Source organism: Ziziphus jujuba, chromosome 2, assembly GCF_031755915.1.
Source record: "Ziziphus jujuba cultivar Dongzao chromosome 2, ASM3175591v1".
NCBI lineage: Eukaryota > Viridiplantae > Streptophyta > Magnoliopsida > Rosales > Rhamnaceae > Ziziphus > Ziziphus jujuba.
In genome coordinates, this window is record NC_083380.1 from 8,579,202 (window position 1) to 8,604,351 (window position 25,150).

Consider the following 25,150-nt stretch of genomic DNA (forward strand, 5'->3'; position numbering starts at 1 on the left):
TTACTTTTTCTTTTCACAATCACATCAAACAAGAGTAAGGTGATTAGTTCGATATTAAATACTCCAAATTTATATGTTACATTGTTTGAATACTTTATATAGTTCATTTTTTTTTCTTTTGCTAAAACTTTTTCTATAATTTAATTTATAATTTTATAATAATACATCTTGATTCCTGTTTGGGTTTTATTAACGGCTTGGGCTATATTCGTCATAAAAATATTAATGGAAATTTTGAAACAAATTAAAAATATATATATATATATTTTAATTAAAAACGTAGAAGTTTATATTTGAAACATTTAAAATGGTAATATTAATTAATAATACTAATTAGAATAATAATATTATTAGATACAAAATAAAAATGAAAATTTATGGCAAATATTGTGTATTTGTAACATATATATATATATATATATATATAACATTGAAACTTAATAAACACGATATAAAAAACAAATAATATTTTGTTAAAAAAAAATCATGTTTCTTATACAAAAGTAATAAAACAAAAAATTAAAAAAAAATCACTTTTACTCTTTTACTTACTGCAACTTGAATACATATAAGGGAAATTCTAGTTGTACTACCATTTGAATTCTATACAGTTTCATTATTGATTTACATTTTTATCTCTATTTAAAATTACTATTAAGGACATTTGTCAATTAAACCTATTTGAATAATTTCTTTATACAGTCTTATTCATCTTTTCAAATAATACATTACATATATCTATCTAACTTATACTCTATTAAAAATTATGATTGCAGATACAATAATTATTCACAAATTATGGAAGTTCAAAAATATAAAATAGTAAGATGTATTTAGTTTATTTTTTATTATTTTTTTAATTTTGTGATAATTACTTTAGTTTGGATTTTTTTTTTCTATAGCTTACCAACGACCAGGTCGGAACAACACTTTTATATTTGATCTGGTATATTAAAATTCGTCTTTTATTTGGAAGTTTAAAATTGAACATTTTTTAATTGTTTAGAAGCATCCATCCAAACATTATTAGTTGTTTAGTGTTTATCTATTGAACATTGTATGTATAGACAGAAATTAAATACCATACATTATATATAGATATTTAATATGTTTAGAAGTTTACAACCGAACATTTTCAATTGTACAAAGCTTTACAATCAAACAACTTGAAAAGCTTACAATTGAACAATATCAAAATTTAATAAAAGTTTATAGTCAAACCATCTAAAAATATACTTTACAAAAAAATTACAAAATTGTTGGATTGAACAAATTCAAATATTTCAAATATGTTTATATGTTCATAATCGAATATCTTGAATATATATAGAAATTTAGGGTTGAACATTCCAAAATAATAAATTACAACTTTTAAGATATTTAAAAATATAACTCAATAATTTTAAAGAAGTTCAAAAGTACAAAATTGAGAATTTTAAAGACGTTTAAAAATTTACGATCAAATATTGTACAAATTTTATATTTTTTTATATATTTATATACTAGTGTATAAAAAATAAAACTGTAAAAAGTAATTTTAGAATTATAAAAAAAACCACTTTACATATAAATATCAAGTTATCAACATACTTACTCTATTAAATGAAAAAATTAATGCACTTCATCTTCCTTAATTTTCCATATACTTCCTCTGTAAAAAGTTAAAAAAACAAAACCCAAAATTATCATGAAATAATTGTCCATATTTACATGGAAGTCACAAAAAAATCGTTGATTTTATCAATTGTTTGATTGACACTAATGATATTAATAACAATAATGGATTTTGTCGTTAATTTCCTCGACAATGGGGGAGAAAATTTCTTCACCATCTTTATCAATATTTGGAGTTTATTTTTTCCAACATATCACCAACATTATTGAAGTTGCTGACTATACTTTTCTCTCCTGGTCTAGGCTAAAAAGAATAAGGGAGCCCTTGAGGCCCATTCGGTGAAAATCTGGCCGATTGTACCAATCATCATATCATTCCGGTTCACCGAATCGACTTCGTCTCCTCAATCACCACGCGCAGTTTACCGCCCGTGTTGAACACGTTCCCTGTTTTGCATCTGCTTAATTCTCCCGCTAACTTTTATACCGCCATTTTCCCAGAGCTGCATTTCTCTGGGCAACAAAACTTACCCTCATTTCCATCAATTTGAAAACTCCATGAACCATCGAGACGTCGTTTTGGTCTCCACGGCCACTGTTTTCGGTGCGTTGGCCTCTGCGCTGGCTCTTCGTTTCTTCTCATCAACTCAAAAGAAGCCATCTCCGGGATCCACAGTCGATTCGCCGACGAACGGCGTCGTTTTGGAAAAGCGATCTTCGCAGAGCCCTTTCGATCCCTCAAAAAGAAAAGGGTCGGTGAGAAAAACGCCCTATGTTGCTTGCACTGTTCTGTTTAAACTATTAAGCATTGCTTGGGCTTAAGGTTTTGTAAGAATGCTGCTTTTTTTTTTTTTTTTTCTTAATTTATTTTTTAGCATTTTGTATCAAATAGTTTAGTCCCATTTTCTTTTTACTTTGGGTTTTTATTTTTTGGGTTAAAGATGTGATTTTTTTTTCTTCTCTCTTTTGGGTTACAATTAATGATGTGATTTTTGATTGCAGATATTTGTCATGGGATGATTATTTCATGGCAATAGCATTCTTATCAGCTGAAAGATCCAAAGACCCTAACAGGCAGGTCATATTTGCAGCTTTATTGTAATGCTTGTGTGTGTGTGTGTGTGTGTGGATGCCTTGAAAAAAGTTTAGAGTAGAGCTGCTATTTGCAATCATGATTAGCTACTGTGAGAGTTGTCATTAGAAATGCTATAATTTTGTATTTAATGTGACGATTAATGAGTTAGAACACACATTAATTGATTTTCTAATTTTGCGTTGTTTCTGTGTAGGTTGGAGCATGCTTGGTCAGCCAAAATGGTGTAATTTTAGGTAAGATCATAGGCATTATATATGCACATTAGCTTGCTAAATCATAACTTCCTATTTGAGGCAAGGCATATAAAATGGATAACTTTTGCTGCAAATTTCCTTCAATTTTTAAAACTGAAATAATTTCGTTGCCATTACTAGACATATGTTGAAGCTTCCTTTTTTCTGCAGTGGACCTTTTAAGGATTTCATCACCACCTTTGCTTCTGCGCTAGCTTATCCCCATAGTGGTTTCTTAATTTGGATAATCATGCTGTTTGCTTCTCTATTATATCTTAACAATGAAATTCAAATATGGGATGCTAAAAGTTTTTCACCTCTAATGGTACAGAATGAAGTTTTGTAGCCTGTTGGAGATATGCTATTAATATACGTTAATATAGGTGTCACATTTACGGAATGATCTTATGTGTTTGCGTAGCTTTTATCAGGCATTGGATATAATGGTTTCCCTAGAGGTTGTTCAGATGACAAGCTTCCTTGGGCAAAGGTTGGTATTTGATTTTAAATAGTGGAAAATACTTTGATTTCTCTAAGCAATAGTCATCTCAAATCCTCTTATGTTTCAGAAATCCAGAACAGATGATCCTTTGGAGACGAAGTATCCGTAAGTCATTTTTACATAACCTCCATAATTGCTTTCTGGCCTGCTGTTTACTGTCAGTCTGTAAGAATGTGGATCTCAAACTATTTCAAACCTATTTACATCAGATTTCTGATATTATTCTATGAAATCGATCAATCTGTTTTTTGCATCCAATCACAACCATTGCATTATATTGTTCCAAAACCCTCTGTTTTAATGATATACAAATATATATATATATATATATATATCATAATTCATTTCATTCTTTCTATACTTTTAATTGTTTCTGATAGTCTGTCTGATCATGTTCGATAGTTATGTATGCCATGCTGAAGTCAATGCTATCTTGAACACCAATCATGCTTCAGCTGCTGGACAGGTTAGCTTTTGTCGCGTTCACTGTCCATCGTACCTAGCAAGTTAATTTCATTTTATGTTTTACTTTCGTATGACTTCATTTTTCATGTATGGGCATGAAAATTATCTGATTTCTTGGATCTGGCTTTATAGAATCAGGCTTTGAAAATAGAATGCCAAATCTTCGTTGTTAACTTATAATTTTTATATTTGGTTTTTCTTTTACAGAGTCCTACTCTGGTTATATTTGGTTATATTTGCTCCTGTGTGACTGAAGATATTGACTTGAATGTTTCATCTCTAACTTTTGCAGAAGCTTTATGTTACCATGTTCCCTTGCAATGAATGTGCCAAGATTATCATTCAGGTTCATTGTTCTTGTTCTCTCGTGAAAAATATGTTTATTTGTTTAGCAATCATGTGCAAAACGACATAACCACACTCGTCCTCCTCTCCCACTTTTTCTTCCCCATCCTGCTGGACCGTAATTTTCTTTACCAATAAAATAAAATTGTTTTAAATTTAGAAATGGTATAGGTTCGGCAGAACTGTAATCTCAATTTGATTATGGATACTACCAGCACACCGAAACCAAACAAATCTGGGTGTTAAAACTGGGATAGAAACATTGACCATAATTTTAACTACTATATTGGTCTCATGTGTCTTTTCCTTTCTTGCAGTCCGGTGTCTCTGAAGTCGTATATTTTGTGGCAAAGAGGTTAAATGATTCAAATGTTGCATATATTGCTTCTCACAAGCTACTCTCAATGGCTGGTGTGAAAGTAAGCCTTGTTCATTATTGATCTCCCTAAACTACTCTCACAAACTACTGAGCCTTGCATAATGCATAGTTCTGTCTGCATTGTGAGATCCTTTATAGCTTGCTAACATCTGGTTTTTTTCATGGTAAAAAGTGCACCATTTTAACCTGGTCTGTCAATGTGTGACCTTGACCTTTGGGGCCTATTATTACATTATCCGGATCTCATATTTTTGTTGCACTTGCAGGTCAGGAAACATCAACCACATATGAGCCAGATATTGCTCCAGTTTGAGGAGCGCTAGAAATTGATATTTATTTTTGTCAGGCCTGTTCATCATTTGTAGTGTGTTCAAAAACTGAACAACGAAGCTTGCTTCTCCCTGTAACATTTCTCCTCGGGCTCTTGCCATTGAGTTGTATGAATATTATCCCTGTATTGTTATGGATGACGATGAGTTATTTGAAATTTTTTTACCAAAAATATGACAAAATAGCTCAACGGCTGGTGAGGGAAAGAAATCAGCCTATTGATTAGAAATCTATAAGAAAACGGCAAAACTAGCTTCGAGTAGCTGGGATAATTTTAAATAAAAAACATCATGTGATATGTTCTGATGCAAAATGCATGCAATTTCCCACAACTTCAGATGGCATCACAGTCATAGTGGTAAAACCATTCACTATAACACTGTAACAAATAACTATAGCTACAAAAATATAGTAAATAAAGAAGAATAGTAATCTTGTGACATTAATATAAAAGTGTAATCAAATGCTACAACATGCTTATATGATTTTGTTGCTTATCAAGAATAATATACAAATTTCTAACGCTGCGTTTCTGTTGGCTTAGAAGATATCCTCAGCATTTTCAATTTCATTGCTCATCCAACCTGGAGAATCACAAGGACAACTTGTTACTGCTGCATTTGTCGTAAACCATGCTTCCTTAAGCAGCTTCAACTTGGAGGCAAATATGGTTTATAAGAGATCCATCAATTTCAGTCCGTATTGCAGTGAACACTATTTTAAGCTTTGTTATCCACAAATCAAAGCAGACCTATACTTAGTACCTTACTAGTCGATCGAAAAATGTCACGTTATTCTTAAGATACAGCAGGAGTAATTCAAACAAGTTCACCACCTATACTAAGAAACTAAATGGACCTGCACCTGACAAGTATTAATGTTTAGTGGTCACTACTCAATTCCTAGTGGATAGAATTCGAATTTCATCTCAATCTCTTGCTTTTCAAAAGCCAGAGGATAATGAATCTGTTAGCGTCTTCCAGACACAGTATAGTTAAAGTACATGCATTCTACTCAAATCACATCTATGTATCTTTTATTGACATATTTCTTTCCAATAATCTTCCCAAGTAGTACAACATGCAAAAAACATAACTACGAGTGCGCCCTGTCAATGCCAAGAATCAAATCGTGAATAAAAATATGTTGAAATTTAAACATAATGGATAGTAGATGCTTCCACAGTTCAATTTTTAGATAACTAATTTTGAAATGACCATTATGAACCTCACTTCTCTGTCCCTCTCCAATGAGGAAAAGACACATGATGGAAGTCGATTTTCATATGGTCACCTAAAACCCGCAAAGGTAAATACAGACAAGTTTAATATTTTCCATTAATCACGCCCAATGCCTAGTCACCAAAATAGTAATATCAAAACATAAATCAAGACAACTGAAAAGGAAATGAAGCTAGCCATACCATTCTTCCAAAGGCAAGCTACACGAAATTGCAATGGCCGGATTATTGCCCATTTGACGCCCCATCCTGAAAATTTGATGACAAAGCATATTTAAAAAACCCCAAAAAGCAAAAACAATCATTCTGCACAATTTGTGAGACTTACTATTGATATGTATAGGGAGAGGAGAGAAAAATTTTGAAGTGTAAAACATACAGTGTTAGACAATTGGTCTCTTATACAGTACATAGATTTGAGCATAGTTTCTAGAGTATCTTTGGCTAGCTGGAACTTCACGTCCAATTCTTTTGATTGAGAAGCTCCATCATTCTGGAGCTGCAAGAGAAAGAGCATCCATGAATAGTGATTAACAACAAGAACAACATAGAAAATAACCATTTTTTTTTTTTTTCAGAAACACAAAATGCACAAAAAGTCAAAATTCAAACTTTTTTTTCCAACCTTCAAGTTGATAACAGCAACTGGGTCAGTCAATTCTTCATCCTGATTAGTCATACTCCATGTCATCTCCTTCAACCGAGGCAAACCAACCTAAAACAAGAAAGGGGGGGGGGGGGGGGGGGTGTGGAGGAAGAACAAAATATTTGAATATTTTGAAATTTCCTTTTTCGAATTTTCCATTGAAAGAAAAATCCATTAAAATATTACTAAACCTGAAGCTTGTCCTTGTCCTGGTCTTTCATTGCATCTTCCCGCCATTCTCTCTGAAACTTCTGCAACAAAAGCGTCAATAATCTCTGCAATTCGGGCAAGACTTCGTCTGGAAAAAGGTTTTGTATCTCATCCCTGTTTATATTCTCGTATACACACCTCCTTATCAACATCCTAAGGCAAACCAAAAGCTGCATAAAAAATCAAATAGCACAGAAAATTCAGCGAAAAAAGTTTGAAACTTTTACAGAGAGAAAGAGTGAGAGAGTGACCGGGTCGAGGTCGGAGTCGTTCTGGAGCTGGAGCATATCGCGGATAATGATGCGGTCGGACGGGTCAAGACCCGTTTTTCGAGTCCGCCATAGAGCTTGAAGAATGTATTCCACAGAGTCCTTCGAATTCGAACGGACCAGTAGCGGTAAATTACCCCATAGCGTCTGCTCCACCCTCATCCTCTTTGTAATCACTGCCCTATTCTTTCTCTGTCGCTTAACTAAAATAAGCCATTTAAGCGAACCATGCTTTTCCTGAGCATTTGCCACTTTGGATTTCTTATTCTGCCCAAGGGTATCCACCAGAACGGTGTCGTTGCCTTAACTAGATTTTCAAATACACACACACACACACACACACACAGACACCGCTTTTTTTGGTGAGTCCCTCTTTCCATTTTTCCAAAGGAACGTTTTGTACCATTTATAATTAGATTTATGCTTAATCTTCTATACGTCAATTTTTACTTGTTCATTTTTGACAATTGAAAGCTTAAGTTTTATATTTTTAATGTTACTCAATTATAAAATATATATATTTTTTTTTTACTTTTAACTTTTATAATTGATAAAAAAAAAAATTGTATATAGAATCTAACTTGATAAATATATAAAAATTAAAAGAAAATTAAAAATAAATTTCAAAAGCATATGTATAAATATAATTATAATAAAATTGAAAAAATTTAATTTTGAAAGTCTAATTGTTCTTTAATATCTTTAGTTTTAAAATATTACAATTTAAATTTTTAAAAGATATACCATATTATACCTTTTAGAGTATTTTCGAATAAATTTTTTAAAAATAATATTTTTAATTTTAAAAATTATATTTTTAATTTTAAAATGTCATATTTTTTTTTAACGTTTTAATGAGTTTTATAAATTGAAAAACTAATGTATTGGAAAGCGAAACCTACATTTTATATAAAATTTATTAATCGGTACACAATTTTCAATACATATTTATAATTAAAATTTGATATTGAAGAAAAAAAAAAGGTAAATTATAATTGTTTATGAAAAATTATAAAATAAAAAATATTTATAGAGAATGCCATTATAATATACTAAGAAAATTTCACTCTCTATTTTTTTAAATCCTTCAAAATGTTTTTTATTGTGAAAATTATATTCTTTGAAATAAAAAGTATTATTAGAGATATTTTTATATTTTATTTTATGCATAATTTAATCTAACTCACCATTTTAGGAATTAAATTCAATTATCATAAAAACCCTTCAATTATTTTTTAATATTAATAGCAAGAAATGTAATTTATAGTTTTTAAAATAACAATTAATGAATATAATTTAATATTAATAAGCCAAAAATCAGGTTGGAGAACATTATTCTAAATGATAAGAAAAAAAATTTTAATATTTAACACTGGATCAGTAGAGCATGCCGAATATATTTTTGTCGTATATATTTTTGTTATAAATTTTTCAAATAGCCACGGAAGAGAGGGAGTTGGAGAGGCTAAAAACACAATGGCGCCGAACGACACTCGCCGTCCCTACAAGAGACCGGCAATCTCCGACCAGCAGAGACGCCGAGAAATATCGCTGCGGCGCCAAGAGCAGAACCGTCACGAAGCTCAGCTGCAAGCGCGCCGTTTAGCCACCACCTTCTTTTCTCTTCCTTCCCAAACTGCCGAAGAGACCTCTGTTCCTCCTGACATCGAGCTCGTATCTGAGCCCCAACCCGATTCCCAACGCGAAATCGAATCCGGGTCCTCTCCGACGGACCTCCATGATTTCGATTTCGATGTTCGTGATGCTTCGAAGCTCAAAGGCCCGGAGGCCCGGAAGTGGTTTGCGAGGCAGCTTATGCTCCCTGAGTGGATGATCGACGTTCCTGATCGATTGCCCCATGACTGGTTAGCTTTCCTTCTTATATACATAGGCTTTTTCTTTCTTTCTTTCCATTTTTCTTAGAAGACTGTTTCGGTTCGTTTTTAGGTATGTATTTGCGAGGCCTGCTGGGAAACGATGCTTCGTTGTTTCGTCAAAAGGAACGACCATCAGTAGGCAACGGAATGGTTTTGTGCTTCACCATTTTCCATCTGCTCTACCCAATGGAGCTAGGACCAGGGACGTTTCTGGGTCCGGTCAGTCATATTGCATACTGGACTGCATTTTTCATGAGGTATGGTTTCAGCGTTTTGATAGTTTGCTGTGTTTTGTTGTTGCACTCTAACTGTTTGTTAATTTGTCGAGCTGGTTTGTATTGTGCAGATGGATCAAACTTACTATGTTATTGACATGCTATGCTGGCGGGGTTACTCTTTATATGATTGCACTGCGGAGTTCAGGTTTTTTTGGTTGCAATCTAAGCTTGCTGAAACCGGAGCTTTTGATCCTCCTTCCCATTACCATAAATACAGGTTCAGTTTGGTTCCTGTATACCCATGCGATCAGAGTGGTCTACATGCGGCTTATTCAGGAGCAGTGGCTTATGTCAAGGACGGTCTTTTGTTTTATAATAAGTAAACCCCTATCCTTGTAAATGTCAATGTTTTTTAAGTGCTCAGTTTTTCTTCGTTCTTGCATTTTTTTTTTTTTTTTTGAAGTCTTGTGAAATAATCTGAATCGTGGGAAAGTTCCAGTATCACGGTTATTAGTTCTTCAAATTTTGTTCCAGTATTGGAGAAGCCTTACTAGTGGGTTTGCTCCAAATTTGAAGTTTTTATGTCACTGCAGGGACAAACTTATGCATGTATGTATTGCTTATGAGTTGATGAATGTGTATGAAATTTCTAAAGCTTTTTCATTTTGTGTTGTTTAGGCATGCACATTATCAACCTGGAAATACACCACTAGCATTGGTTTGGAAGGATGCGAATTGTAGCCAATATGTTATCGACACAGATAATAAAGGACAGGTCCCAAGCCAACAACAGGTAACTTTTCACTGTCTACCTCGTTGTCCTACCCTGTTCTTTTTAGTGGACTGTGTCAATCCATTTATGGAATGAGTTTTTACTGTTTAGTGACTATTGCTTTTTCTTTTATAATCAGGCAGTTCTGGAGCTGCAAGATGATGGCAAGCTGACAACATCTGATGATCCTCCTGTAGAATTTGGCTGCTTAGATTTGGAATTTACACAGAAGGTGTGGCATCTATGCTCCATTTCTTTACCCTTTGCAATGTAATTTAATCTCTGATTAAGAACATGCTAATCATTTCTCTTTATCTTCCCTTCCAAATTAAATTACATCTAATTTATCCTTCATTCTCAGTCTGGGCTGCATGCTGGAAGTCTTCTACGCTTTTCTATTGGTGATGGAGGATTGAGTATTGTGGATGGGAAGCTTGTGAAGGCTGATTTACAATACCTTGGCAAAGTCAATCGTGCTCGTGCTTTTGCTGATAGTTACTCCAAGGTCTGTTAAAAAAAAAAAAAAAAAAAAAAGTGGAGTTTCTACATTTGTTTGCAGATTCTAGATAATAATGATAAATTTATGCCAAATATTCCATATTATGGCTTGTCCAAACATAAAAAATAATAAAAGACTAGTATCTGAAAAGAAAAGAGGGATTTTATGAAATATTATTCGTCTTAACTTTGTTTGGGTGGAATCTCCTTTAATCCTTGTTTGCTCCAAGATTCTTGTATGGTTTTTTCCAGATAATTAATATGTTTATAACTTTCCTTTGCAGGTTATGTTTCAGTATTCTGTTCGGCATTCTCCTCTTAGAATCGATGATCTGGTAGCATCAATTAGTTCATCAGATCATGAAGGAAATGGACCTCCTGATGTTGAGATGGATGGTTGATGGTAACGGGAACATTAGGTATGGGATTGATAATGGGCAGCTCTCGTTTTATATGGCTGAAGACTTTCTTTACTGGATTGTTAGTGCTGATACAATTTTGTGTATAGTTTTGCTTGTAATTTATTATATATATTTTTTTATAAGTTTTTATGTTGCAGCATCAGCGTTGCTGAAATTGGTCAGTTGTGTACCAGCTTTTATATGGTAAATTTCTCTTGGTGGTTGTGTACTGGGTTACTATTACTGAAATTCCATCTCATTTTATTGAAAACTATAAGAAAGTTGCAATCCGTTCTCCATCACCTACTCTTGTAAATTTCTTTCCTTTAGGTTTTCACTGTTGAAAGCATCTGAATTTGTTTCAAAACTGTCTTATCATTAATCTTGAGCCATTCTGATAATATTTTTCCAGAAACACGTACACAAGAATGGCCAACTCACGAACATTTTTTTATTCAGAGATACTTTTATTTATCTCAAGATTGTTCTACAACGTAATTGGATGCATAGAAACGGATCAACTTCTGCTGATAAACATCATACATAGTTGAAAATTTTTCTCAATTACATAATTCAGACTGCAGAATGAGTGGTTGGTTCACAACCATCATACACACAAGCTAAGACATCTTTGTACTCCCTTGAAATGGTGAAATAATCATAGACTTCCCCATCACTGCTCTTCTTGTATTCCACCAGGAGAGATGTGTGATTGAAGGCTGTCATTTTCACAAATCCAAAGTCATAATCTCTGTAAATACTCCAATTGGGTTGCACTTGGCTGAACTTCGATAAGTGACTCCCTCCTCCTCCAACAATGACGTGGATTGTTCCATTCACGGTGCCTGAATAATGATGCTGTTCGTTACTTGTGCATTGTTTCTGCATCACCAAACACGAAAAGGAAAAACAAAAAGATTAGAGAATTGAAATGGGAAATTTTCTATAATTTTTCCTTCTCTGTTACTTCATACTTGTATTGTTTACTTGGGAATTAGAAGGCAACTAATATTCTAAAGTGGGTTCATTGTTTGATGGTTCTTTTTGTTTTTAATACTTCATACTCAGAAGCAACCAATTCCTATGGATTCACAGATCACTTGAGTTCTTTCAATGAGTTAAAGAAACTATTTTCTTTACCTTGTAGATGGGGCATGACCTCTCATAGTTATGTGTATGACCAAAAAATGCAATATCGACCTTGTATTTTTTCCAAAGTTTCTCTAAGCTTTCTCTTCCATTGGGCTCTTCAAAGTCTTTCTGAGCATACCAGTAATCAGAGGAATATCCAAGGACACGATGAGCTGAGAAAATCAACCAAGGTTGTTTCTGTCTATCTGCTGATGCAAGGCATTCCTCAATGAACTTGTACTGTTCTGATCCCTCTGTCCAGTCATGTTCACTGTCAGCTATGCAGAAACGGAACATACCGTAATCTGTCTTGTACCTACAATATATAGAGAAATTCGACTCTTACATATACAAACAGATCTAAGATTGATGGATTCAAAGCAAATGTGGATATCATAGTATAAATGCTTGGAAAATTACAGAATTAGCCGATGAATTTACCAAAACTTAGCTCGGTTCTCAGCTGGAACATAGTACATGGTCTCAGCCAGCACACCACATTCACCACCTGAAGCGGTTTCATCATAGTAGGAACCCGTATTCGGCCAATCCCGCTCATGATTACCACTGCAGAAACCAAATCGATCAAGATTCACCAACCCAGTATCATAAAATTAGTAATATGCCTGAAACCGGTTTAACATATAGGTGGGAATTGGAAACATCCAAATACAGAGCATCATATTTATACCTTGAAATCATATAAGGCTTGGTTGATGCAATTTCCTTCACTTGTGCTGTGAATTGGTCCCACTGAGAGATATATCCATTTGCTTAGGAAATATCTCCTATATGGAAAACTATATCATAGTTTTTCAAGTCGTTGACTAGTTTGTCAGTTGTGTTAAGTGAACCTGGCTGATAATCACTGTAATCATTTGAACCATCACGCTCTGCCTGAAAGATATATAAAGAGGAAATGTTAGTCTTTTACTTACAAATAAAGCACCAGAAAACTCTCAATGTGATCAAATCCTTATAGCAAGGATTGTCAAGCACCTAAATAGTATATGCAAGCAAATTAAGGTGTATATATATATACATATAGGGTAATTTGGTATCCAGGACGATAATATATTGTATTCATTATGTCGTACATGAGTGAACTATATTGTATTAAGTTCTCAATTCATACTCTATGTCTAACAAATACCTTGCCCATATCTCCAAATACTACAACACGCTGTAGCGAGTCCTGTCCAGGATATGGGGATGATTTGAAGGAATAGAGTTTACTCCAGACAATTGAACCACCTGGAAAACGATGACCCAAGCGGTAAACATACCTGAAAAAACCACCATGGTATGCAACATATCATCATTACTTTCTTCATACAACTTATAATGTAAACAAAAAAAGACAAAGGCTTCAAAAAATGCTTACTCAGAGTTTGGCCACAATCCTTTTAGGAAACTAGTGTGTATGAAACCGGGATCGCGCCAGCCAACTGTCCTTGCTGGTCCACCTACATATAGATCAAAACATTGATCATGAAGTTGATGATAATAAGTTAGAGATCACCATCATTTGAATACTATTGAGCTTTTCTTTGATATATAAAATTAGAAATACATGAAAAACATATGCTATTTTGAGACATAATATATATACTTTGATAATCTGACTTGGAGTTATTAGTAATTAGAAGTTAATTAATTTTCTGAGATACATATCACAATGAAACTATGCAAATGCAGCCTAGTTAATTGAAACATACCACACATGCTGCTCCGACCAAAAGTCAATGTTCCGGCCGGAGATCTTGCTCCACTTTCTCCCTTGAGACCCCATTCAACAAATGGAACAGCATCATCAATGTTATAGCCACTTGTCCAGGTTACTGTCATCTGCACATGAGCATCAAACACTTACGTAACAATTTCGCTTGTATATGTATATATATATACATATATACTTAATTGTATATGTATATATATATATATATTTATGCTTAAATATATATATATATATATATACGTTCATATACATGATACATATTTCAGCAAGATCAAAGATAAGAAAATATGAACATGGATCGCAATATTTTAGTAGATCTACATATTATCCATCAATTATTTCATAGATCTAATTCTTCTAAAACATTTCAGCAACAATTTAAAAAAAAATTACGAGGAGGACACCAAAAATTAGCATTTATATATGCAAGTCAAAATTTGAGAATTGAATATATTTCTTGCTCAATATCGTTACCAACTTCGATAAACTTTTAACGACTTCAGAATTGGTCTAAAACATATCCTATTTAAATAAATCATTTTTTTTCTTTTGTTTTTTTTTGTTGGTGAAGAGTTCATGACCCAAGAACTTTTTTTTTTTTTTAATATATATATATATATATATATATTGGTGAAGAGTTCGGGACCCAAGAAATTTCATTTTTATTTTTATTTTTATTTTTTATGCCTAGCTATGCGAATAATTAAGTAAATAAAAGATCAACCATCAACTAAGAAAACTTACTTCATCCCAAGACTTGCCATGAGCAAGGCGTGGATAAACAGGTGCATTAGGATTCGCAAAAGCTACCAAGTTTGAAACTGCCACCAATTTTGGCTGCATGCATTATTCAAGTACAAAATTCAGTCAAGCAATAGTAACATTAAATATATCAATTAAAAAATGTTTACTAATTAAGATGTTAATAGGGACAGTATTTTATTAAGGTCCGAGTCCGTAAATTAAGGATTTTCTTAAATTTATACATGTATATAATTTGAGAAATCATAATACAGAAGAAAGAGTTTTAAAAAAAACAAAAAAAATAACTCACATTTGACAAGCCTCCTGAAAACAATGCAAATGAAAAATCTGAACGTTGATTTATCAACTCGAACTTGAGAGTGGCTCTGCCTGTGTTTGTATAATCTGAGTTGGAATAGTTTGCATATTTGAACTGAAACAAATTATTTAGGATATCAAACAGGTTAGAGACAAAGTTTAGAAAATATTACTACAAAAACTTGCATATATATATATATATATATATGGAATTTTTATTTTAGAGGAAGTCGCCTACCGAATGATGGGCAAGACACATTCGTAACATATTACATAATGTACAATAACAAATTTTTATGGTTGTAAATCCCATAACATATTATATGATGTGTTTCTTACGATTCAGTAGACAGACTTTCTTTACAATAGCATACCTATATATGTGTATACATATATATATATATATATATATTACCTTGATGGGGGAAGAACAAATATATGGTTCTTGATCCCTTTTATCTGTCGGCGGGCAATATGATGAGCTGATCATATATATAACAGCAGATTCAATTCAGTTGGTGCACAATAAAAACAAAGATTTCCTATTTTTGCAAGATATTAGGATCAATAACCAAAAAAAAAAAAAAAAAAAATTACATTTCTTGTGGATTTTTCTGTGGAAATTCTTGTCCTCGAAATGTGTTTGATCATGTTACTAAAAGAAAAAAAAAAAGATATGCAGGCTAGGCATTTTGTAGATAAATAAAGATTCACGTACTCGAATTTTCCTGGAGAAAACACACCAATCCAGTCATCTGCATGGGGTTCACTGTTCTTTAGAACCACAGTTACCCAATCTATATCTTCACCCTGTAAAACCAATATGAATCATATTATTCATGCATCCAAAAACTTCATTTCACATTGTAACTGAAAGTATACCAGCATTGTTTTGTAAACCAGACTAAAGTGTATTTATGCTTGTCCGTTTTAGTGGCCTTGCATGGCCTATCTCTTTCCAATAAAAGACTGGTAATAAATTAATCTCTTATCAGACAGAGATTGACACTGATAGGCGTGCAAATCCACTAACAAAAATTATATATATATACACCATTTGCATGGTTAATCATAGTTTTCCACATAACTTAAGTCGTTTTTTTTTTTTTTTTTTTTTTTTTTTTTTTTTCCTTCTCCAAATTATATGATCAAAATGAAGTCTTTTTAGAGTTGAGCAAAGTTGTTGTACAAACAGTGTAATATATATATATATATATATATGTATATATGTATATACATACCTTTGTGCCGAGAGTGGTAGGACGAGCTCTAAGGGAGGCAGAGTCACGGAGGGCAAGAGTGGTTTTGTGAATGGCAATCTTAGAAAGTGGCTGGTCTTCATATCCATTAATATGAGCCAAAGCTACACCTATGTTAGCCAACCACAATAACACCAAAGCCCCTCTCATTTTCTTTAGCTCCATTCTAGCTAGCTAGCTGGTTTGGTTTGCCAAAGAAGCAAGCAAATTAGCAAATTTATAGAGAACCATCAACCCAATTGATTAATGGGAAATTATTTTTTTTATTGGCATTATTGAGATTCCTATTACATCTTCAAAATTTGACTTCTCAAATTATTTTTTGTTTTTTTTAACAGGTAATGTGAAAAATGCAGGAAAAGATATCATAGAAAGAGAGAGAGAGAAAAAAAAAAACATGAGCCAACTTGGTTTGAAAAGAAACAACGAGCCCCTCTCTCTCTCTCTCCAATATACCTTTATTTATTATTTAATGAAAATTTGACTAGTAACTTCGTTCAAGCGTTTATATGCAACTTTAACATTTAATTTATCTACAACGTACAAACTATCAGTCTCTTTCGGAAGAACGATTAGATAAACAGTCCTACCTCTTCCAGTTAAAAAATAATATATATATATATATATATATGAAAAAATTCTATATGCGAACTATTTGTATATAAACGGCGATATTTTTTTTAATGAAAACATCGATTTTTATATGTACAGTATACAGCAAAATTAACGTTTACATTTAAAAAATTTCGATTTTGAAAGGATCTTATATGTACAGTATACAGCAAAATTAACGTTTACATTTAAAAAATTTCGATTTTGAAAGCATCTGCATGCGAACTGTTTGCACTGTTAAAAAATTCTATATATATATTTATCTTCCTCTTCCTTCCTATATCTGTGAGAAAAATGTCGGTTGGGTTTTTATACAAGCTTATAAATGAGAATGACTGATAGTTGATGAAACTAGCTTAATTTCGATGGATTTTTTTTTTCTTTTTTTTTTTTTGGCTAAATAACTTCAATGGAGGTTGTGCGATGTGTGAATAACTTTAGTTATAAGTTATCTGTTTATTTCCCCAAAAAAAAAAAAAAATAAAATAAAGGAGTAACGTTTGGAAAGTAAAAAAACAGAAAGGCTTTCTGGATTTACGCACCATGCAATAAAAATAAAATCTGGTGCGTTCGAAAAAATAAAAATAAAAATAAAACCTGTCACGTGAAATGCTTAGAGAACTGAAAATTAATATTATTTTTGCATGTGATTTTTTCAAATAGAAATAGATTACTTTAATATATTTATTTTATAATTTTCCTTTTGGAACAAATATATTTTATAATTTAATATGAGATCATGTCAGATTGTCATAATCTACTTTAATATATAATATCATATAGTTGAAAGTTGAAGATAAGATATAATCGTAATCGTGTACAATTAATGCTATTTATTATAAAAAAAGATCTTGTTTTGTACAAAAATATTTTTTATTATTTTCCATTGAAAATAATATTCATATATTCCAGAAAACGTTTCATAAAAATTAAAAAAAGATTTACGCCACGTATAAACTGATCATGGTCAAAATGCAAACGAGATGGGTAAGTGGAAACAAATAAATGAGAAGCATGTGTCTGTTCATGTCCATAATTTATTTTTAAAATAATTAACAAGATATTATTTTTAATAATATAAATAATGCTAAGCGATGGTGGTAATCAAACCCTTTGCTCCTCTTAATCATAATACAAACACCATACCAATCTTCTTTTTAGCATCTAATTTTATGCTCTTGCTTGTGTATATACCAGCTTTTGCTTGCTAAAGGACTTTTCGTTGATGTTACATTTTCAAAACTAGAGAGATTTTTGTGAAATAAGGACAAACCTCAAGGGCGTGAGGAAATTATCACAATTATCCCTTTTTTTAATCTTTCCGTATGCTTGTTATCTATGCACTTTCACACAATAATGGTCAACTTACCAACTTTTTATTATTCTGAGAATAACTTAATTTTATCTCCAAATTTGGATCCAAATGAAAAGGACCAACTTTCTCTTGATACACATCATACATAGTTAGCCTTTCAAAATCTTTTGAACTTCATAATTTAGATTGTGGTATTGGTGGTTGGTTCACAACTATGAAGCACACAAGCCAAGACATCTTTGTATTCCCTTGAAATGGTGAAAGAGTCATAGACCTCACCATCACTGCTCTTCTTGTACTCCAACAGGAGAGATGAGTGATTGAATGCTGTCATTTTTACAAATCCAAAGTCATAATCTCTGTAAATACTCCAATGGGGTTGCGTTTCGCTGAACTTCGATAAGTGACTCCCTCCCCCACCAACAATAACATGGATTGTTCCATTCACAGTGCCAGAGTAACGATGCTTTTCTTTACTTGCGCATTCTTTCTGCATCACCAAGCATGAAACAAAACAAAAAGACAAAAAATTGTTAGAGAAATGAAATGGGAAATTTGCTGCAGCTTCTCTTCTATGTTATTTCATGCTTGTATTGTTAAGGAACTAAAATTCTAATATGGATTCACAGTTTGACCCTTTTTATTTTTTAAAAAAGCCTGAGATGATTCAGAAACATCCAATATTCTATGGATTCACCATATCACATAAAAGTTGTTTCAATAAGCATAAGAAATGATTGTCCATACCTGGTATACGGGACATGACCTTTCATAGTTATGTGCATGGCCAAAAAATGCTATATCAACTTTGTATTTTTTCCAAAGCTTCTCCAAGCTTTCCCTTCCCATGGGCTCTTGATAGTCAGTCTGGGCATACCAGTAATCAGAGGAATAGCCGAGGACACGATGAGCTGCGAAGATCAACCAGGGTTGTTTCCGTCTATTTGCTGATGCAAGGCACTTCTCAATGAACTGGTACTGCTCTGTTCCCTCCCTCCAGTCATGTTCACTATCTGCTATGCAGAAATGGAACATACCATAATCTGTGGAGTACCTACAAAATCAAAGAAATTCAGTTTATGCACAGTAGACATGCCTGGCTTCAAAGAAAATGTGGGAATCAACGACCTCATTCCAAGGAAAAAGGTATGCCCTATTTCGTGCCTTGGTCATTTAACAAGTCAATATGGATGATCAGAAAAACTTAGATCGTTGCTTGAGTAGACTACCTTTTATTAGTGATATATCCATATATAGATAGTATAAATTAATGCTTGAAATTACTGAAAAGTTGTGAAATATACCAAAACTTAGCTTGGTTCTCAGCTGGAACATAGTACATGGTCTCAGCCAGCACACCACATTCCCCACCTGAATCCATACCATCATAGTAGGAACCCGAATTTGGCCAATCACGTTCATGGTTACCACTGTAGGAAGCAAATCAAGATCCACAAACCAATATTATCAAAATAATTCCTAAAACTAGTTTGGCATATGGGTGGGAATGCGAAACAAACATGCAATATTAACCTTGCAATCATATAAGGTTTGGTTGATGAAATGGCCTCCACTTGGGAAGTGAATTGGTCCCACTGAGAGATATATCCATTTGCATATGATATATCTCCTATATGGAAAACTATGTCATAGTTTTTCAAGTCTTTGATTAGTTGGTCGGTAGTGTTTAGGGAACCTGGCTGATAATCACTATAATCATTTGAACCATCACGCTCTGCCTGAAAGATAGAAACCGGAAAATCTTTAATATTTTATCCATAAATTCAAACACCAGAAGACTCAATATAGTCCTTCTTGTCACATGGTTCACACCATTTGAGACCTCAAAATCTAGGCAAAGATTGTCAATCACCAAAACTGTATGCAAGTTCCATTCTAATTCAAGAATCAACAGATAACATGGCAAGCAAAGATATGTATACAATTGAAAAACCTTTGTTTTAGGTTATGAGATGAGAAGCAAACTATTAGCAGATGTGTTGATTAAGATATGCCCTGATCCTGTGCCAATAAAAGATGAATCATCCTTCTAGCAAATACCTTCCCCATGTCACCAAATACTATAACACGCTGTAGCGAGTCCTGTCCAGGATTTGGGGATCCCTTGAAGGAATAGAATTTACTCCAGACAAATGAACCATCCGGTAAATAATGACCCAACCTGTAAACATACCTGAAAAACCATGATCCCATATGTTACGTAATTGGGAGAAAAACAAATAGCAACGGAAACAAAAAAAGCGAAGAACAAACACACAATTAACGTGGAAACCCTTGACGGGAAAAACCACGGGCAGGGAGAAGCAAATCCAATATCGAAAGATTGGTACAAAAGGTGAGCCTGACTGCGCGATCCCTTCTAAACCCTAATTTCAGCCGAAAACCAAAAATATATAGTACATAAGAAACCCTATCGGCCCGAGACCTCCGCTTCCACCACAGAGCCCCAAATTTTTCTCCAAAATTTAGTTTTACTAAATGGGTCGCACCGCGAGCTTTTCGGATCGGGTCAACAAGAATTCGGGTCACAAACTCTAACACCATATATCATCAATAGTTTCATCATGTTACTTATAATGTAATCAACAAAACAAAAAACAAAAACTAGAAATGCATACTCAGTGTTAGGCCACAATTCTTTTAAGGAACTAGTGTGTATGAAACCAGGATCTCTCCAGCCAACTGTCCATGCTGGTGCACCTAATCATAGACCAAAACATTCAGTTTTGTGATATTCAGTTATGGATCAAAATTCTTTGAATACAAGGAAAAATCATGCTATTCATGACATACTTTGATAATCTGGGGAGTTTATGATTGTTAATTAAAGTATCCTGAGATATCTGAGAATGGAAAGATTAAATTGCATATGTATATGGCAGTAAACCATGCAAATGCAGCATAAGTTAAACATACCACACATGCTGCTTCGATCAAACGTCAATGTTGCTGCAGCAGATCGTGTTAGACTTTCACCCTTCACACCCCATTCAACAAATGGAACAGCATCATCTATGCTATAGCCACTTGTCCAGGTTACTGTCATCTGCACAGCATCAAGCAATTATGTAAGCAATTTGGTTTGTGCATACATATGTGCTTATATATGATAATATCTCAGAAAGATGAAAGATACATAAATACAATCATACAAACATGGATCACAACGTGAACTCTAGGTTTTTAAGATTTTAGTAGATGAACAAATTATCATTAATTATTTCAAATATCTAATTCAGTTAAAAAATTTCAACCACAATGCAAGGAAAGCTGCCCCACACACAAGGACAATAGAAGGCATTTATCTCCTTGTCAAAAATTGAAGTTGGTAATTGAATATCTTGCTTAATATCATTACCAAGTTTGATATATTTTTCTCACACTTCAGAATTGGACTAACTTGTAACTTGGTAAAGCTAAGAAAAGCATAGAATACGAGAAGCATCGGCTAAGATGTACTTACTTCATCCCAAGACTTCCCTTGAGCAAGGCGTGGATAAACAGGTGCTTTTGGATTCACAAATGACACGAAGTTTGAAATTGCCACCAGTTTTGGCTGCATTATTCAAGTAGTAAATCAGTTAAGACAGCACTATCAATATTTTTACAATTTTATTAATTAAGATGGCGAAAGAGACAATATGCATTAATTAGGTCCAAGACTGTATATAAACGATTTCTTACACGCATAAATTTATAATGAATAAAGCAGATTATTGATGAATCATAATACAGAAGAAAGAGTACTTAAAAACCCACATTTGACAAGCCCCCTGAAAATAATGCAAATGAAAAATCAGAGCGCTGATTAATCAGTTGGAACTTCAGAGTGGCTCTGCCTGTGCTTGCGTAATCTGGGTTGGAATAGTTTGCATGCTTGAACTGAAACACAAGGTATTAGATATCATATAGGTTAGAGAAGTTTTAGAAATGCTATACTTTTGATATATACTACAATTTACATTCTCCTTGCTTGTACAAACCTTGACTGGAGCAGAGCAAATATATGGTTGTTCTGCGTCTAAGTCGTTGTTTACCGGTGGACAAAGCGATAAACTGACAAATTAATCAAAGCTGCAGAATTAATTCAGTTTGGTGCACCAAAAATTATGTAGATTTTCCTGTTTATGCAAGTTATGATCAATGACCAAAATGTATACTCCCCAGTTACGGTGAAACAAAAATATTTCTTTTGTGCCTTTCTGTAGAATATATGTTCTAATCAATAACATCACGTATAGAGTAAAAAGAAACCAACTTTACATTTTCTAGTCAAATAAAGATGTACATACTTGAAGTTTCCTGGAGAAAACACACCGATCCAATCATCAGTAGCGGGTTCACTATTTTTCAGAACCACAGTTACCCAATCACTATCTGCACCCTGTAACCATATGAACCAAATGATTCATATCATCAAACTTTTCCATTTAACTTTATAATTAACAGTAAAAAATATGGATTCTAGACCGTTTTCAACTCAAGTTTTCCTCATAACTCTTAAGTTTTATTTTTTTGCATAGCTCTATAAGCGCTCTTTCTACATTCAATTGGTGGATGGCCAATAAGTTGAAAAGACCCATTTCAATAATAAACAGTCATAACCTATATCAATGCAGACCTGCCCAACCTAGTTGATCAGCAAGTCCAAAAGGCTGTGATATAATTACCTAGTTAAAACTATGGGGTCGACTAGATGTGAGCCTTATTGAAGCCATAAGATCATATCAAAGGGAGAGTTTAGAATAGTGTTATATACCTTTTGCCAATCGTAGAAGGGCGAGCTCTAAGGGTGGCAGAGTCACGTAGGGCAAGAGTGGCTTTGTGGATGGCAATCTTGGAAAGTGGCTGGTCCTCATATCCATTGATATGACCCCAAGCTATTCCTATGTTTGCCAACCATAATAACATCACCAAAACCCCACTCATTTTGATCTTTAGCAACTGAAACCTCTCTTTCATTTCTGGGTTTTACCAAAGAAAGCACACCCAAAATCAATTTATAGAGAAAGCATATGAGGATGGGATAGGTAATGTTTGATAGATAATGTTATTTTTCTGTATTCAGATTCATATAATCTTAAAAAATTGACTTGTCCATTATTGAAACAAGAAACGTGAAAAATGCAAGAACGATCAGAGAGAGAGAAGAGAAGCAGACAAGTCCAGCTTATTTTATATACATACATATATATATATATATAGATATATATGTATCTTCCTCTCTCTTCCAACAGGTGTGAGAAAAAGATTTTTACAGAAGTGTATATATATATATATATATATGTATATAAGAATGCGTTGTTGAAGCTTTTCATAGTTAATTTACATGCAGTTTGTGCCTGAAATGAAAGGTAAATTACATTAGGCATCTATATATTTGAAAAATATTATTATTATATTAAAAAATGTTATTTATCAACAATCATTAGTCAACCATCAACTGTAGATTATGAAAATTTTTTTTAATATTAAAGAAGATGATCATTAGACGATGGCAGAGAGAAAACTAACACTAATATTGGTGACAAATAGATAACAATTTAATTGGAGCCCAAAATTGTGGATTTGTGACAGTTTTACTGATGATGGTCACCGATACTAATGGTAGTATATAACTGCTAATAAAGTACTAGTAACAAAAAGCAAAAGTTTAATGGCCAAATTATGGATTTTTGTTATGGTTTTATTTACTAATAATGCCACATAACTAATTAACTAACGATAATAAATAGTAAAACTCAATCCATTTTTTTATGGAATTAGCAAAGCCAAAAGCTCTGGGGATTATGTCATGCAATAGGTCACTAAGTGAAATGCTTCCAAAATCTGATAGAAGAAAAATTAAACACTAATTAAGAATGTGTTTAATTTAATGTATTTTTAATCTATGATTGATATGAGATCATGCAATATTGTCATTATCTAATTGAATCTATCTAATTGTGGAAGATGGAGTGTCCATATAATTAATATGTTTTTTTAATGTCAACAAAACATATTTTTATTTTTTTGTAAAAAATATTTTATGATTTTCAATTGAATAATATTCCTTTATTCCAAAAACGTTTCTAAACATAAAGCTTTGTGATTTTCTCTCATTTATTCTATTTCCATAGTTTTAAATTAATGGAAAATTTTCATCTACATGATGAACATTCAGTGACGTTCCAGAAATTTAAAAAATCTATCACTTACATCTTTGAAGTGAAAATTTATTATTGACCACCTTTGGAATTGATTTCTGAGTAAATTCATTTATGAAAACTCAATTTTACTCCTTGATTTCAAAATAAATATCGAAACCTCATTTATGATATTTTTATATAATATACATATATATTAAAATTATTATTTATTTATCAATTTTTAATTATATTATTTATCATTATATAAATGATATTTATATTAAAATAATATTTTTTAAATTACATTGTTATAAAGTAAATGATAGAGTAATAATGCAATATTTATTTTGATACATAAGGGTAAAGCAGACTTTCCATAAATCAATGTTATCAAAAATACTCTCAAGATGGTAAATAATAATTATCCAAAGTTCGAGTCAAAACTAGAAATGTCAATAAAATTTCATTAAGCTTCAAAGGTGTACATGAAATTTTCCTAAATTAATTGAATAATTCAGATAGTTCAAAATCAGGAGAATAAAATCCAATATATAGTTTTAGGCTTTCTACAATATCATATTATGTGTGCAAATCAATAGAGGGGCCATGAGGCACCAATAATTATTTGTCAACTTTTTTAGATATGTACTAATCTATATGTCATTATCTTATTAGTTCATTTACCTAAATTTTTTAGTTTACATTAATTTGTCAACTAGTAACATTAAATTACACTAATTTGTTTCCAAAATAATTAATTAACAAATTGGTATCTATAACAATACTCAA

At 32.6% G+C, this 25,150-nt stretch overlaps 5 protein-coding genes across 12 annotated transcripts; 2 read left to right on the forward strand and 3 right to left on the reverse strand.

Annotated features, from left to right (window-relative positions):
- The first annotated feature begins 1,876 nt into the window (after nt 1–1,876).
- LOC107418008 (uncharacterized) lies at nt 1,877–5,121 on the forward strand. Of its 4 annotated transcripts, none has more exons than XM_025074000.3 (10): nt 2,299–2,366; nt 2,617–2,688; nt 2,904–2,943; nt 3,115–3,268; nt 3,365–3,433; nt 3,513–3,550; nt 3,848–3,911; nt 4,203–4,256; nt 4,573–4,674; nt 4,901–5,121. In XM_025074000.3, the coding sequence occupies exons 3-10, from the start codon at nt 2,912–2,914 to the stop codon at nt 4,955–4,957; spliced, it is 570 nt and encodes a 189-aa protein (XP_024929768.1). In that variant the 5' UTR covers nt 2,299–2,366; nt 2,617–2,688; nt 2,904–2,911; the 3' UTR covers nt 4,958–5,121. The 4 variants fall into 4 exon arrangements, with proteins under 4 accessions (XP_015882156.1, XP_024929768.1, XP_024929766.1 ...); XM_025073998.3 differs by having other exon boundaries at nt 2,304–2,366; nt 2,617–2,692; XM_025073999.3 differs by having other exon boundaries at nt 2,326–2,370; nt 2,617–2,692.
- Nucleotides 4,947–7,612, reverse strand: LOC107418009 (uncharacterized). 5 transcript variants are annotated; one of them, XM_016026673.4, is made up of 6 exons: nt 7,312–7,612; nt 7,042–7,230; nt 6,830–6,919; nt 6,584–6,703; nt 6,388–6,453; nt 4,947–5,086 (listed from the first exon to the last, which is right to left on the reverse strand). In XM_016026673.4, the coding sequence occupies exons 1-5, from the start codon at nt 7,489–7,491 to the stop codon at nt 6,430–6,432; spliced, it is 603 nt and encodes a 200-aa protein (XP_015882159.2). In that variant the 5' UTR covers nt 7,492–7,612; the 3' UTR covers nt 4,947–5,086; nt 6,388–6,429. The 5 variants fall into 5 exon arrangements, with proteins under 5 accessions (XP_015882159.2, XP_048330217.2, XP_015882157.2 ...); XM_048474260.2 differs by lacking the exon at nt 4,947–5,086 and adding an exon at nt 5,381–5,618; XM_016026671.4 differs by lacking the exon at nt 4,947–5,086 and adding an exon at nt 5,381–5,548 and having other exon boundaries at nt 7,312–7,611.
- Nucleotides 7,613–8,735: 1,123 nt separating this feature from the next.
- LOC107418001 (uncharacterized) lies at nt 8,736–11,397 on the forward strand. Its single transcript, XM_016026663.4, has 7 exons — nt 8,736–9,194; nt 9,277–9,463; nt 9,553–9,803; nt 10,103–10,217; nt 10,336–10,428; nt 10,558–10,701; nt 10,979–11,397. The coding sequence occupies exons 1-7, from the start codon at nt 8,806–8,808 to the stop codon at nt 11,093–11,095; spliced, it is 1,296 nt and encodes a 431-aa protein (XP_015882149.2). The 5' UTR covers nt 8,736–8,805; the 3' UTR covers nt 11,096–11,397.
- LOC107417993 (nucleotide pyrophosphatase/phosphodiesterase) lies at nt 11,157–13,113 on the reverse strand. The gene is made up of 5 exons (XM_060814936.1): nt 13,081–13,113; nt 12,918–12,979; nt 12,668–12,793; nt 12,236–12,542; nt 11,157–11,977 (listed from the first exon to the last, which is right to left on the reverse strand). The coding sequence occupies exons 1-5, from the start codon at nt 13,111–13,113 to the stop codon at nt 11,669–11,671; spliced, it is 837 nt and encodes a 278-aa protein (XP_060670919.1). The 3' UTR covers nt 11,157–11,668.
- Nucleotides 13,114–18,254: 5,141 nt separating this feature from the next.
- On the reverse strand, nt 18,255–23,401 carry LOC107417994 (probable inactive purple acid phosphatase 27). Its single transcript, XM_060814627.1, has 12 exons — nt 23,000–23,401; nt 22,526–22,625; nt 22,217–22,289; nt 21,993–22,115; nt 21,697–21,789; nt 21,150–21,279; nt 20,852–20,933; nt 20,274–20,406; nt 19,746–19,951; nt 19,517–19,642; nt 18,960–19,266; nt 18,255–18,702 (listed from the first exon to the last, which is right to left on the reverse strand). The coding sequence occupies exons 1-12, from the start codon at nt 23,193–23,195 to the stop codon at nt 18,394–18,396; spliced, it is 1,878 nt and encodes a 625-aa protein (XP_060670610.1). The 5' UTR covers nt 23,196–23,401; the 3' UTR covers nt 18,255–18,393.
- Between the last annotated feature and the right edge of the window lie 1,749 nt (nt 23,402–25,150).

Bases quoted from the DNA above. Each gene is read 5' to 3' on its own strand.
- LOC107418008 (XM_016026670.4), top strand. From the start codon at position 2,173: ATGAACCATCGAGACGTCGTTTTGGTCTCCACGGCCACTGTTTTCGGT. The intron at 4,257-4,572 runs GTTCATTGTTCT...CCTTTCTTGCAG, and splicing joins GTGCCAAGATTATCATTCAG to TCCGGTGTCTCTGAAGTCGT. The intron at 4,675-4,900 runs GTAAGCCTTGTT...TTGCACTTGCAG, and splicing joins TCTCAATGGCTGGTGTGAAA to GTCAGGAAACATCAACCACA.
- LOC107418009 (XM_016026673.4), bottom strand. From the start codon at position 7,491: ATGAGGGTGGAGCAGACGCTATGGGGTAATTTACCGCTACTGGTCCGT. The intron at 6,920-7,041 runs GTTTAGTAATAT...TTCTTGTTTTAG, and splicing joins AGGACAAGGACAAGCTTCAG to GTTGGTTTGCCTCGGTTGAA. The intron at 6,704-6,829 runs GTTGGAAAAAAA...TTTCTCTTGCAG, and splicing joins TTGCTGTTATCAACTTGAAG to CTCCAGAATGATGGAGCTTC.
- LOC107418001 (XM_016026663.4), top strand. From the start codon at position 8,806: ATGGCGCCGAACGACACTCGCCGTCCCTACAAGAGACCGGCAATCTCC. The intron at 9,195-9,276 runs GTTAGCTTTCCT...GTTCGTTTTTAG, and splicing joins GATCGATTGCCCCATGACTG to GTATGTATTTGCGAGGCCTG. The intron at 10,218-10,335 runs GTAACTTTTCAC...TTTTATAATCAG, and splicing joins AGGTCCCAAGCCAACAACAG to GCAGTTCTGGAGCTGCAAGA.
- LOC107417993 (XM_060814936.1), bottom strand. From the start codon at position 13,113: ATGGTTCAAATGATTACAGTGATTATCAGCCAG. The intron at 12,980-13,080 runs GTTCACTTAACA...TATATCTCTCAG, and splicing joins TTACAGTGATTATCAGCCAG to TGGGACCAATTCACAGCACA. The intron at 12,543-12,667 runs GTAAATTCATCG...TATATATTGTAG, and splicing joins GAGAACCGAGCTAAGTTTTG to GTACAAGACAGATTACGGTA.
- LOC107417994 (XM_060814627.1), bottom strand. From the start codon at position 23,195: ATGAAAGAGAGGTTTCAGTTGCTAAAGATCAAAATGAGTGGGGTTTTG. The intron at 22,116-22,216 runs GTTTGTACAAGC...CTTGTGTTTCAG, and splicing joins TTTGCTCTGCTCCAGTCAAG to TTCAAGCATGCAAACTATTC. The intron at 21,280-21,696 runs GTAAGTACATCT...GATGCTGTGCAG, and splicing joins AAGGGAAGTCTTGGGATGAA to ATGACAGTAACCTGGACAAG.